Below are 13,119 nucleotides of genomic sequence, written 5' to 3'. Positions count from 1 at the left end.
GTGGACCGTTAATTCATTGCAAAGAGCTCCTTTTTATTCCGTTAACAGCCCCTGGAAACATGAAAACATTTTTCATGTAAACAAACAGTAGTCCTCTGTTGTAAATGTATCTAACTGTTCAAACGAATTGTGAAGACTGGTTTGTTTTGCAGTGTTACAGTGTCTGGTATCAATGATACAAAGGACTGTGTGGTTAATGAGGAGGAATCATACATGTCCTACATGTGCCCACATCATTAAAAAGTCATCCGGTGCTGTAGGTGGTCTAATTATGCTACATACCCATGGCTTGTTGGCCAAAGTGCATTCAATTGCTTGAACTTTAAGTATGCTTTGCATTAAAAACCCCAACCCCAACAGTGACTAATACCATGTCAGATAAGTGGAGTAAAAAGCGTGTATGCTTTTCTCTATATAAGGTCAAATGGGACTCTGTGGAGTCTTGTGAAAAGAAAAGCTAAATGCAGCCCATGATTCAGTAGCTTGTAGCCAACTTTTCTTTACAGCGTGGCTTCAGTTCACTGAGGGACTCATTTATGCACAGCTCTCTTAAGGTCCTATCACAGCATTTCAAACAGGTCTGGACTTTGGGCCATTGCAACATCTTTGTTCAGCCATTCTGTTGAAGATTTGCTGCTGCGTTTGGGACCATCGACCTGTTACATAATGCAGTTTTACACCAAGCTTTAACTGTCAGACAGATGGCTTCACATTTGACTATACAGAAGAGTTCATTGTCGACTCATGACTGCAAAACAAGCCTAAATCATCACTTTTCCACCACCGTGCTTGACAGTTAGTATTAAGTGTTCGCTCCAGGATGAGTGCTGTGTATTATGGCCAAGCATCTCCACTTTGGTCCTGTCTGTCCAAAGGAAATTGTTCCAGAAGCCTTTTGTTTTGTTCAGATGCAGTTTTGCAATCCAAAGCTGTGCCGTCATGTTTTTTTCAGAGAGAAGAGGCTTTCTCCTGGCAACCATTCCAAACAAACCACATTTGTTTTCCTGATTGTGATATTCATGAACTTTTACATTTAACATGCTAACTGAGGCCTGCAGAGTCTGAGATGTACCTCTTGTTTTGTTTTTGGCAGTTTCTCCGAGCATTGCACAGTCTGAGCTTGAAGTGTCTTGAAAGCTTTCCACGTGTGAATAATCTTCCTCACTGCACAATGATGAACTTCAAATTGTTTGGAAATGGCCTCATAACTCATCTCAAATTGATGGGCAGGAACAGTTCTTGGTATTCCATTAACACCCACCTGAATGCTGCAGACATCAAACTGCCAAAACATCTGGTTTTACAAGGGTGCTCACACATACAGATGATTAATTAATCAAGTGTAATCAAGTAATTAGTAGCACCTCACTGTGCCTTACTCTTTGAATTTCAGTGGAAGCAGTAAGAGTGTACTTAGTTTTCCATAGGCCTGGATGCTGAAAGTAGCAAGGACTATTTACTAAAGTACAGTTTGAAGGCCATTGTACTTAAATGTTGGTATTTTATTCGGGTTTATACTAAAATATATTTTTGAAAAAAATATTGTACTTTCCATTTCTCATCAATTAAGTAATGACTTTACAAATATAAAAAAATAAGACAGACTGATATACATAAATAGTTATAGTTGATCACCAGCTACTATAGAGTAAGGAATCAACTTTTCCACTTACAGCAAAGTAATGCTTTTTCATTGCAATTAAGCAGTGAAAGAGGTCATCCGTCCCTTCCGAATGGGCTATTCTGCATTTTGTTTTCTTTAACAATACTTCCTATACTAAAATTAATTTTAAATGTAGGATTTTTGCTTACATCCCTGCATACCACACTGGTATAAGTGTTTCTTTTTTACTGAAGTTAAAGCTCTCACTTCTTTTCGTCTTTGACTTAGTTATGTTGTCTTGTTACATCAGCAACATTTGTTAAGGATGTAAATTAATTCTGCTCCTGAGTATGTGAAAGGGGGGGGGGGGGGGGGGGGGTTGGCCTTCAACACAGCAATCTGAAAAAAAGTCTTATCTCAAGGTTCACTTTCCTGCTCTTTCAAGAGTCTTTAGCAGAAGGCAGACTTTGCTCAGTGGGAAATTTCTCTGTTGTCATGGAGCTGGTCCACTGAGATGTGTTTAACACACTGAGATGTGTTAAAAAACTTGAGAAGTTAAACAGTATCTCTATTTTTATTGAACAAGAGCTCCTTAAAAGAGCGTCAGATGCAGTTGAATCATATTAAAACGATCAGTCGTTTCATTGCAGTAATAATAACGGTAAGACTAGTAGCAGATGGAGCACTTAACAAATCTCTCCTTTCTAACAATAGCACCCCAGAGGCCTGTCATTTTCGGGTCAGAGTAGTTTCAGGTCGACTGTGGTCTGCATTCTTGACCTTTCTTTCTTTTTCTTAAGGAGAATAAATTCTTCAACAGCATGCTTAACGCTCGGGCAGTCGTGCCTCTAAGCAGCGTGGATCTGAATCTAATCTTGCGGGAAAAATTTTTTTTCCTATAGGTGGATTTATATCAGAGCCAAAAAAGACAAATTAACTATGATGGGCAGGTTGCTTATGAGAGGTTTTGCGAATAGCTCCACTTTTACTAACACAGTGGAAATTTTGTCCAAATATTTTAATCAAATCTTGGAGCCCTGTACTGTGCCCCTGGAAATTAAGAGCTGTATAGACATATAGGGTTTCTCAGGAGCTCCTGCAGCTCTGGGTTTTTGCTGTGCTGGTCTGCACTGTGCTAAGAAAGAAAGAGCTGTTTTTTTTAAAAAGGGGTCCCTCAGGGGAAGCTGGACTGTGAGGAAAACCAGACAGAGGAAATCACACCCAGTTGCGCCCATTGCAGCCCATCTGGCTCACTCACATCTGCATAGACATCATCTCTGTTAACAAAAAAAAGTAAGAAAGAAAAAAAGTGGGCATGCTTGTAGCTGTTACTTTGTGGTTGTTGCAGACGTTGGCTGGAATAAGAACATTTTACGGTAGTCAGAGAAAGAAAATACAGAGATTACCACCAAAGGCATTTGTGATATTAAATCCAAGGCACTTCAAATGAAGACTGCCTAACAGATGTGTTTATGTGTGACCCTGTTAGCCAGGGTTAATGCTTATTTTGGAAATTCAAAACAATTTTCCATCCATAAACAGTGTCTCTGAAATAAACTCAAGAGCAAAACAGGGCTTTTTTTATAGGCATATAAACAACTTGCCAGTTAAAAGCCTATTTTTAGTAAAAATGACATAATCCAAAACAGCTCAGAGTTTAAACACAGTAACATCTCATGTCAACCTCGAACTGCGTGGATTATGACAGACAAAAGACTAGATAATGATGACAGTGACGGCCTTTGAAGAAGCATATTTCATACTCGAGCAGATTACTTCCAGATGGAAGTGGGAGGCAGTGACAGACTTCAGACGCCAATTAACCACGGCCACTTGAAGGGACAGTCGAGCCTGCCACTTGTAGTGCCAACAGCAAACACGGTGATGTCAAGACATGAGGGAGGAGGAGGGTCACATGAAAGTGATGAAAGTGAAAAAAATTACAATTTCAAAGATTTCGAGTTCTTATTGCACATCGCAAATTTTAAAGGATGGGAGACGTCTCACATTGAAAAAGAAAATACCTGAAAGTCCTGATGTGGTGAGAAGAATGAAGAACATTTTGTCTTGCTTGAAAGAAAGGGAGAAATATCAGATATTTAATATTTATTTGATCAGTTATGACAACCTAACAGCGTGAACAGCATAGTTAAAATCATACAGAGTTACATATTTTACTGACAATAAATCCATGTTGGGGGAGGGGGGGGGGGGTTGTTTTCACACTCTCTCTTCTGGATAAGATTTCTCCTCTGGGGTGGCACTGAGGGTTCCTTGCAGACATAACTTATGTCCACATTTCTTTGTTCCCTCCTGATTCAGAGGAATGTGCTAATATTTCTGTTAGAGCTCCTTCAGTGACACAGCTCCAAGGAATGGGAACAACCAAAGGTCAGAGAAGTTCAAATGCTTAAGAAGGATATTCATAAGCCACAATAAACTTTCCAGTTGGTTAATGAACTGGAGCGTCCTCGCTCTTTCTTTTTCCTCAGTCTCTCGCTCTCTCTTTCATACACACATACACAAACACACACTTAAAGCTCCCACAGCCCCACTAAGAACCAGCATTAAGATACTCAGTCTTTAGGCGGCTCAGCCTGGTACCGTGACTGCGAATGATGAGAGACAGCAGCTCATGTTTATCTTTCAGGCCCAGCGAGATGTCGGTGGTTTCCTTCAGTGCGTCCCTAACGTCACCCACTTGCTTCACCACATGCCCGTTCAGCTGTTGCTCTTCCCTTAGCTCAGTCTCTTGACTTTGTTTAAACTTCACCTCCAGCTCCACCAGGGACTTGTCCACGTTTGAAAAAGCCTCGCCGATCTGGGAGATCTCCCGCCGGAGGAACTTTCCGTAGCTGTCCTCTCCGTCCAGATCCTGGGCCACAGTCCGGCCGATGCCCTCGAGCAGGCGCGCCGAGTCCTCCGCCTGCAGCTTCGTGAGGACGAAGTCCTCCCTCACTACAGAGTCACTGTCCTCTAAGGCCGCGCATGGATACACGTCTGAAAATTTAAACAGCATCTGGCACTTCTCGGGATCTTCTGTCTCCTCGTAATCTCCATCCGGGACGAAGAAGTGATGGAAAGTGCCATTGGAGATCTCGGGCTGCAGGGGCCCAGTGTAGACTGCCGAGCAAATTGGCAGAGATGTGACGATGATGAGCAGCAGTGGGACGGGATCCATCATGCACCTCCTCTCTCTCTCCAGCGAACAGCATCTGGACTGGCAGCCGGATTCAGCGCGCAGTTTTCATCCCGACTCATATTACACAGTCCCCCGTCACCTAAAAGGCGCAGACTGCCTGTTTTAAGGCAGAAGGGCCCCTCTGCGGTGGCTCCAGGGTCAGGCAAAGCGCGCAGCACCAGTGCAGAGTCATGCGGCTGATCTTTGAGCGTCTGTGTTTCCGACCGCAGAATTTTAAGGCATGGTTCACAGCAGAAAAATATCTTTGGGTTCCGTCAGTCATATCTAGAATAAGTGGTTTTTCTACAGCGTGTTTTGTGCATTATGCTCTATGATTTACAAATATAACCTCGTATTTAACAGTTATTTGCAATCGATCATGTATCAGCAGTCTGGTTTGCATTTTCATTCCCCCCCCCCTTTTGTTACAATCAGAAACCTTGCTAGACACTTTTCTGGGCATATTTGCACTTTTAGGTAGAACATTTGCACACTGAGAAGCATAAACTTACACACGAGAACCATTAACCATTTATTGATTTGATATTGATCCTTTTAATGCTCTTCTCTCAGGCCCTTGAGCCGCTACTAAGTGCATAGTGAACAGACGCTTTAAGATAAAGAGACAGCATTGGCCATAAATGTAAGTGATTGTCATATGATTAGAAAAGGGTGCAGGTAAGTGTATTTATGCAGCTCTTGTGAAGAGCAGTGCTTATTTCAATACAAGTGCATTCCCACTGTTTGCTTTTTGTCCTTTGTGGGGCGTTTTGTGGGCCTGAACATGATTTAAAGGGTCCAGGAAACAACAAGAGCAAGATTTTTGTGGGGAAAGTTGCATGTGATGTTTAGGTGTTTAGCTGGTTTTTACACGGATATAATACAGACACAGTTTTTTGTGGCAGCTGTTGGTAATAAGCCATAACATGCAAAATTGTTACATGTCTTAATTGCCTTTTTGGAAGCATGGAAACATCCATGGCATATAATAAGCAAAGCGTGGCTCACCAGCAAGAGGGTACAAAGTGCTTCCTTCTACATTCACAGTGACACTGTGCTGCTGAGAAATTGTGGGTTTTGGGATTCAGATGGATGTGACTTTGACATTTACTAACTAAAGGCGCTCCTCAATAGAACAAACCTCCTACAGGAGAATAATTTCACACACCACGTGACAAATCCGGTGTCAGAAATATCAAAAGGAAAATGACAAAGAGCCAAATACAGCGATGGAGCATTAGACTTAAATTGGGCGAGCACACTCAAAAAAATAACTCTTTGAATGAACATAAAAAAATCATGGAAAGAATTTCCACATAATTAAAATTGCTTTATTTTAGCATTATGCAATTCTGTTATTCCAACTTAATGCACTTGATTAATTAATGATGAATCAACTGTTTCACTACATTTGAGTCCAACTTAATTTAATTGAGTTGATCCAACCCATGCAAATTACGTTAGTGTGACAAAAATGCTTAATCGTAATAGAAAGCCATTTATTAATGTGCAAATCCTTTCCATGATTATTTTAAGTTCATTAAATGAGTTATTTTTTTGGAGTGTTCAACAGTCTAGGGTCTGGCTAACATAAAATGTTAAGGCATTTATCATAACTTCCACTCCATCCATCCTCTTATCTTTACCAGGGTTGCAGGGAGGTTGGGGCCTATCCCAGATGTGATAGGGTGACAGTCAGAGTACTGGACAGGTCACCAGTCTATCACAGAGAAACAAACAACCATCTGCACTCATGTTCACAGATATTTTAGAAACGACAATTAACCTAATCCTAATTACTGCGTGACTTTTAACTGTGGCAGGAAACCAGAGTACCCAGAGAGAACCCACTGCAAACTTGGCCAGATTACAGATTTATACCCAAGACCTTTTTGCTGCGAGGCAACATAGCTGGACTGGCCATCGGGCATGCCTGGCATTTGCCCGGTGGGCCGATGTGATTTTTCGTTTTTATGGGCCGATCTTTGTTTGTTTTTCCGTAACGGTATAAACACTGAAAGGTGGTGGATTGGCCAGATGCTGGGAGATGTGTAAAAATAACTCAGTTGTTTGGTGGTGGCTATCGCGGAGCTTCCACAGATTCAGTAACATTAGCAAGTGGTGGAGGCCAGTAGGTGGATGAGAGAAAGGGGAGGCAGGAGGAGGACAGACCCGAGGCGGCCGCCAGTCCGAGTGTCAGGTGAACTGAATTTCAGGTAAGAAGTTATGAAAAGCTTGATCAGCTGTTGTTAGAATTTATTTGATATTAATTTCTAGTATCAACTGATGTTTGCTGGAGCCACAGCTGTAAAAGCTGCTGGTCATGATGTCGGTTTGGATATGTGGTGAGAGGGAAACATGAAGATGCAACCAGGAGATGTCCTTACTGGATCATCAGAGCTGAACAGGTGATGGAGAAACAGATTTACCTTTTAGGTGACATGAATGAGTTGAAGGGAAGTTATGAACTGTTTCTGAGAAACAAATAACACCAGGATCCTTTTCTAAGTAGCTGACAGCTGGTAACTGTGCAGGGGCGGGTCTAGCAACGTTTGTCCAGGGGGCCAGGTAGGGCATTAACAGGGAAGGGGGGCACAAAGAAATACTTTTCTTTGTTATGTCATTTAAAAACTTTGAATACATAATTATCTGAATCTTACAACAAAAGTGGTCATCTGACTAAATGTATAGAAATCCATTATTGTTCATAGTAATTTTTTTTAGGGTCCCATCATAATTTCTTCAGAAGTAGCTAAGTACTGTATATGATGCCAGTATTTTCCCACATTTTCTAGATTCTGTACCAGTACTGTGTGTAAAATACCATCAAAAAGTCAATTAAGTTTTATTCTTTCTCACCTGTCTTTCTATCTCCTTTCACTTTTTAAAGGTTATGTTAGAAAAAATATCTTGCCCTGCCACACTGTAAAAACGATAACTAGCAATTGTTGATTTCACTAAAGTTTTTAAATTAAACTGACTTAGAAATAAAACTTTCCATTTACAACCTAAAAAAGCTTGTCTACCCAACAAATTTCTTACATTGTTGTCCTAACTAAGATTTTCTAGACAGCATAACAAAGATTATCAACTTTTGAGCAGAGTTTCTGAGTCAAGTTGGGAACCAGTGGGAAACCCCGTAGATGACTGGCACATGTGGTCTGAACAAGTTTGAACTAAACCAAACGGACTTTCAACTGAGCCTGAGCAGACCTGAGCTGTGTGATAGTGGTTTACCATGTGTTCTAGACTAAAAACCTCCTAAGAAAATTTGAACCATCGCTAGATTTGGATGTAAAATGCAATTTTTCGACCATTGAGGATTTTCACTTCTGCAGTTTTGGACAGGTGCTGGAGCTGCCGACCATTTACCCTAGCAGGTAAGCTAACTACATGTGTTATTAAGATTTTCTACAAGCGCCTAGGCTGCATCCTCCTGAGGACCCGGGAGGATGGAACTAGTAAAACACTGAAAAAGGCCAACTATAGCATTTTTAAGTTATCTAAGTGACTTAATTGACCCCCCCCCTCCCCCTTGGCTAGCTATCGAGCTGGTGGGTGGGTAACAGACGTCTCCGAAAGCGTCGGAGCACTTTTGCAAGTATATGTTGTCTTAATAAACTGAACAGATATTAGCAATTTACACAGCTACATTAACGCCTGAAAATATCTTAAAAGTTTATTTTGTGACCCAGAAAGAGTAATATTAAAACTAATTCCACAGATAGAATTTGCACATGCGCAATAAGGATCGGGGAGTCCGATCCGTAACTTTTTTCTCTCGTTTTTTTTTCTACATTATATTGAAATGTTTCAATATTGCAAACATTTTAAGAGATGCTTATTATAAGGAGGACGTATTTCTCGGACGCATTTAGAGGAGTCCACTATGAATTTGGGCAGCCTTCGTCGCGCCGCTGTGTCGTAATCGGGCTACAAGCAGCCTCTGAAGGTTTTAGCTCAGAGAAAGACTTCAGTAGATTCATTGCTGGACATCTCTATAATGACTTTACTGTGAAATGGGAAAATGTTGTATTTTGTTTCTTTCGAAGGCAAAAACAAGAAGATGTTTACTTTATAATAAACTTATTAGTTATCTTAGCTAAATTTTATTTTCACAAATGCAAATACAGTAACAAAAAACCTAATTTTAAACATTACTATAATGATGTTTTATGTTACATAAAATTGATTAGTGGATCACTTAACAAAAAGGCTATGAAAACTATTACCATTTGTAGTAATTACAAATTATTTGAATGTATGTAATTCTTTGTATTACACCCCCTGGCATATGTTAATTTTGTTCTGATTGTATACATGTTCTGTATACTGTTTCTTAATAAAGTTTAATATTTAAAAAAAAAAAAAAAGGTTTTAGCTCAGAGTAGTGGCCAGCGCAAAAAGTAATGTTTAATGTTAAACACTCTGAAATTCAGACAGACATCACTAAATGACGGTATCTCACACTGGCTTTTTACAGCACTTCTGCCATGGTAAAACTTATTAGCTTATTACCCGTTTTGTAACCAGTTTCAATGTTATCTTTGCATGAAAACGTTATGTTAACCTTGACAACAAACTGGGCCAAGCACGCGTTGTCATGGAGACTCTTTCTTGGGTCGGTGTAGGATATGTGCGCCAATTATATGACAGTGATATAAGTAACTTGCATATTGTCTAATATTTGTCTAATATTGTTTTTTCACTTTTTCAATAGTCACCGTTTATCCGGTGCAGCACTGTTACTTTAAAGTAATGTTTAAAGCTGACTTGACAGTTTGTCAGCTGGTGTAAGATTGCCTAATGTACTGTAAGTTAATGTCACACGCAAATTAAAGTTGTACTTCATGCTCTGTATTATAAGATTGCTACATTTTCAGAGCTTTTTACATAATGGGGAAGGAGACAATATTAAAGGAATGATTGTGTGTTGTTGATGTATACTGTGTTACAGATAGTATTAATTTTTCTATAGTTATTGCATTTTTTTATCATAGTAACAAAAAAATGTTTGAATTCAAGCTTGCATTTATGTTACATGTCATGTATGTTATCAATCATATACTTGATATAGTAGACAAGTGGTCATATGTAAGTTAATATGATTCCTTACATATTTTTTTCATGATGTCTCTGGTTTTGGCTTGTTGATGTATTCAGCTCCTGCATCTATGGATTCCTTCTGTGTGTTAGATATGGATGTTTTATCCCATTGCAAAAGTGCTTTTGGCAAAATTGACTATGTCTCTTGTGTTTCAGGGGTGGAGTTCATGCAGTGCCGATTTTGCAAATTCACAAGCTCCAGTCAAGAGACTCTTTTGAAACATTTCCGCCTTCATCACGGACAAGGTGCACATTGGCCATGCATTCACACAGACTTTGTATGTGTATTTAAAACACCTGGAGCATTACGATCACACCTCTCAAGGTCACACTCAATAGTAAAAATCCACAAAAATTCCACATTTCAGTGTGAACATAATATATATTTGCATATTGATACTGTTTTTTGTGGAGGGTGTTTCTATTCCTGTGCAAAATGTGTATTCATGAGAGATTTTTGAAGTAGGTTTTGCGGTTGATAACACAGTCAGGCATATAACATGGTGCAGACTGTACAAGGCAGCTACCCAGAAATTTTCTGTGCTGAATAAATGGCAATATTTTGGTTATTGTCTTGTTTAGATATCTGAAGAATTTCATCGGATCACAAGCAAAGACCTCCTGGGGACGTTCAATGCATCCCTGGACAAATTTGTGCCTGGCCTGCTGAAACTATACCGGTCTAAGAAGGGAGCTCTTGGTGAGGAGATGGAAGACATCTTGGATAAACTTGATGAACAGGTAAGTGCTCCTTTACCTGACATTTTTAGAAGAGAGTATACCTTTGTCATAACAGAAAAAAATGTTGGCTTCAGCCAAAACACATCAATGGAAATGAATGTCATCAGTCATTACTTTGTTTTTATTTGGCGGTATTTTATTTAATTTGTAAAAAGAAAGTAAAATTGTTAAAATGGTGTTTTGTTTTTTTAAGTTTTACATGTTGCTGGGCCTGATCTGTATTTTATTTTCATTACTATAAGAGTTCTGATTTTGCATTGTGTGTAGGTACACCACGTTACTATACTAATTTAAATGTCTGTTTTCCACTGAATACTCTTTAGACATCTGACATTGTGTCCCACCAAAAGACAGCAGCACTGAGAGGCCTGCCCATTTTCCTCGGAGAGGATGCAACACAGGTTTTCCTGAAGTGCTTAGTAAGTACAAAAAAGTAATGCAAGAAAAACTAGTTGCTATGAGATGTTTTTAAAAGATGATTTAATCCAAAATGGAAATGTACACTTCCTCAGTGCAGTCCAGATAATTTTATGGTGAGGATTGCAGTTGTCATAACTCTCGCTGCTTTTTTTTCTGCTGAGGAGCACCTGGGCATTGTTAGCGGGTGTTCAACAGCAGAAAATATTTTTGTACAAAACTCATCACAAGGTTGGTTGGTGAAAGATATTGTGCCGTTAATTAAAGGAAAATAAGCTTTTTCTTTTTAAAACCTCCATGAGTCAAATGAGCATCATGGTATAGAGGTTAAAGTTAAGATCTTTAGAAATGTATTTTGTCTTTAATTTTTCTTAGCTTTCAATAATTCATATTTTACTTTTCTTCTCTTCAGGACACTGACATTTTGGAACCAGTGTTGAACGGTGCATCAGTTGCCATCCTCACCATCCTGCAAGATGACGATGCCAATACTTCTGTTTGAGAACAGGCTGTTGTGTTGGAAGGGGACATCGTGCTACATAACATTCCAGACCTCTCTACTGCCTTGGCATACCTCTTTGGCCTTCTGTATGCCCTCAACATTGATTATCCAAAGCAGATGAGTTTACCTTTGAAGCAATTCAGGGCATCTTTTTTGAACTCGGTGGCTCTCGATGCTCACAGCGCATAAGGTCTCTAAAAACAAAGCTTTTGCTGTGACTGTTAACGGGGAAGCCAGACATGAGTTTAACTTGTTCTTAAACATGTTCAAGTGCATTGTAGAGTCATGTAAAAAAACACAACAAAACCCAGTAGTTCAACCCATTTCCCTCTATATAATCGTTCATTTTACCTGATAGTTCACTGTTCATTGATGGTAACATTTCTAATAACTTTTGACTTCTGTAGTTCATCATAGTGAGCCCATGTAAAATGTCAATGTCTGGGTACAAAGGCAATTGTTTGTTGCACTACCCTATTTAGTGTGCAATAGTTACGTTAAGCTTTTACAGGACAGTCAGGGTGTGAACGTGAATGACTAAGCTGCTGGACACTTTTCTTTTTTTCTGGACTCTGGAATTTTAATGTCTCTGCTGGGGTGCTCAAAGCACCCTAAAGAAACTGGCAACACGTTTTTTTCTGTTTGTTTGCTTTTTTACAGAAATTCACCCCACTGCCCATTACCTTCTGAAATATACTGAAAGCACTGTTGAAAAAAAATAAATACGTTTTTACATAACATTCAGTTGTGCTTTGTTTTATTCTATATCTGTTTGAGTGTTTTTTCAAGTACGATAACAGCATACATTTTTCTTTATTAATATTGGTAAATTTTCAACTCACTGGAGTAAGAATTGTATGATTATTCAACAAGAATATCTGTGTTTGGTGAATTTAGGAATACATGGCCTTGGAGGGAATGATTGTATGTTAATTCAACAGGAATATCTTTGTTTGGTGAAGGCAGAAATACATGGCATTGAAACCAGAATTTCTTTGTTAGACTTACAGGATTATCCTAATTAGGTGAACAAGTAGATCCAAGTTGGCAGAACATGAAAATATTAGTTAAGTCAACTACAGTTGGCAGAAGTTGAGAAAACTCAAAAATCTCTTGCATCATGTTGCCTTGAAATTTTAAGTTTTCTCAACTTTTTCTTTTTTACAGTGCATGCTGATTATTGATGTGGTAAATGAATAGTTTATGAAAATATCCTTAAATCTGTCATTTATTATTTTTAATATTCACTAATGGTCATGTCTCACCTGTAGTCTTCTCTGTCTTAATTTCAGGTTTCCACCATGTGTTTCCACCATGTGTTGTAGATGTATCAATCTAATAAACTTTAAGTTTATTAGATTGATACATATATGCCAACAAGACAGTGTATATCACTGTGACAACAGCGTTTGTTTTCATTCAAAGGCTTTATGGTTTTTCCTATAATACCTGGTGGGCGGGTCTCTAGTCAAAATGCCCGGGCTGATTTTTTGTCCCAGTCCAGCCCTGCGAGGCAACAGTGCTAACTACTGTGCCACCGAGCTGTCAATATAGACTTCAAAAAATAGG

General features: G+C 39.2%; 1 protein-coding gene and 1 long non-coding RNA gene across 2 annotated transcripts; one reads left to right on the top strand and one right to left on the bottom strand.

Annotated features, from left to right (window-relative positions):
- Positions 1-3,685: 3,685 nt before the first annotated feature.
- On the bottom strand, positions 3,686-4,987 carry fibina (fin bud initiation factor a). The gene has a single exon (XM_086298942.1). The coding sequence runs from the start codon at positions 4,785-4,787 to the stop codon at positions 4,158-4,160; it is 630 nt and encodes a 209-aa protein (XP_086155068.1). The 5' UTR covers positions 4,788-4,987; the 3' UTR covers positions 3,686-4,157.
- A 2,966-nt stretch (positions 4,988-7,953) lies between these two features.
- Positions 7,954-12,224, top strand: LOC147324830 (uncharacterized). The gene is made up of 5 exons (XR_015130230.1): positions 7,954-8,164; positions 10,047-10,136; positions 10,473-10,631; positions 10,955-11,050; positions 11,461-12,224. It is a non-coding gene; the product is annotated as an uncharacterized LOC147324830 (long non-coding RNA).
- The last annotated feature ends 895 nt before the right edge of the window (positions 12,225-13,119 follow it).

The sequence above is a fragment of the Aulonocara sp. 'chitande type north' Nkhata Bay genome, linkage group LG7 (genome assembly GCF_057382095.1).
Source record: "Aulonocara sp. 'chitande type north' Nkhata Bay isolate Kocher_YH1m ecotype deep benthic linkage group LG7, A_spYH_male_GT1.1, whole genome shotgun sequence".
NCBI classification, from domain to species: domain Eukaryota; kingdom Metazoa; phylum Chordata; class Actinopteri; order Cichliformes; family Cichlidae; genus Aulonocara; species Aulonocara sp. 'chitande type north' Nkhata Bay.
The sequence above is the reverse complement of the archived record's forward strand: the minus strand, read 5'-3'. Positions and strand labels throughout refer to the sequence as shown.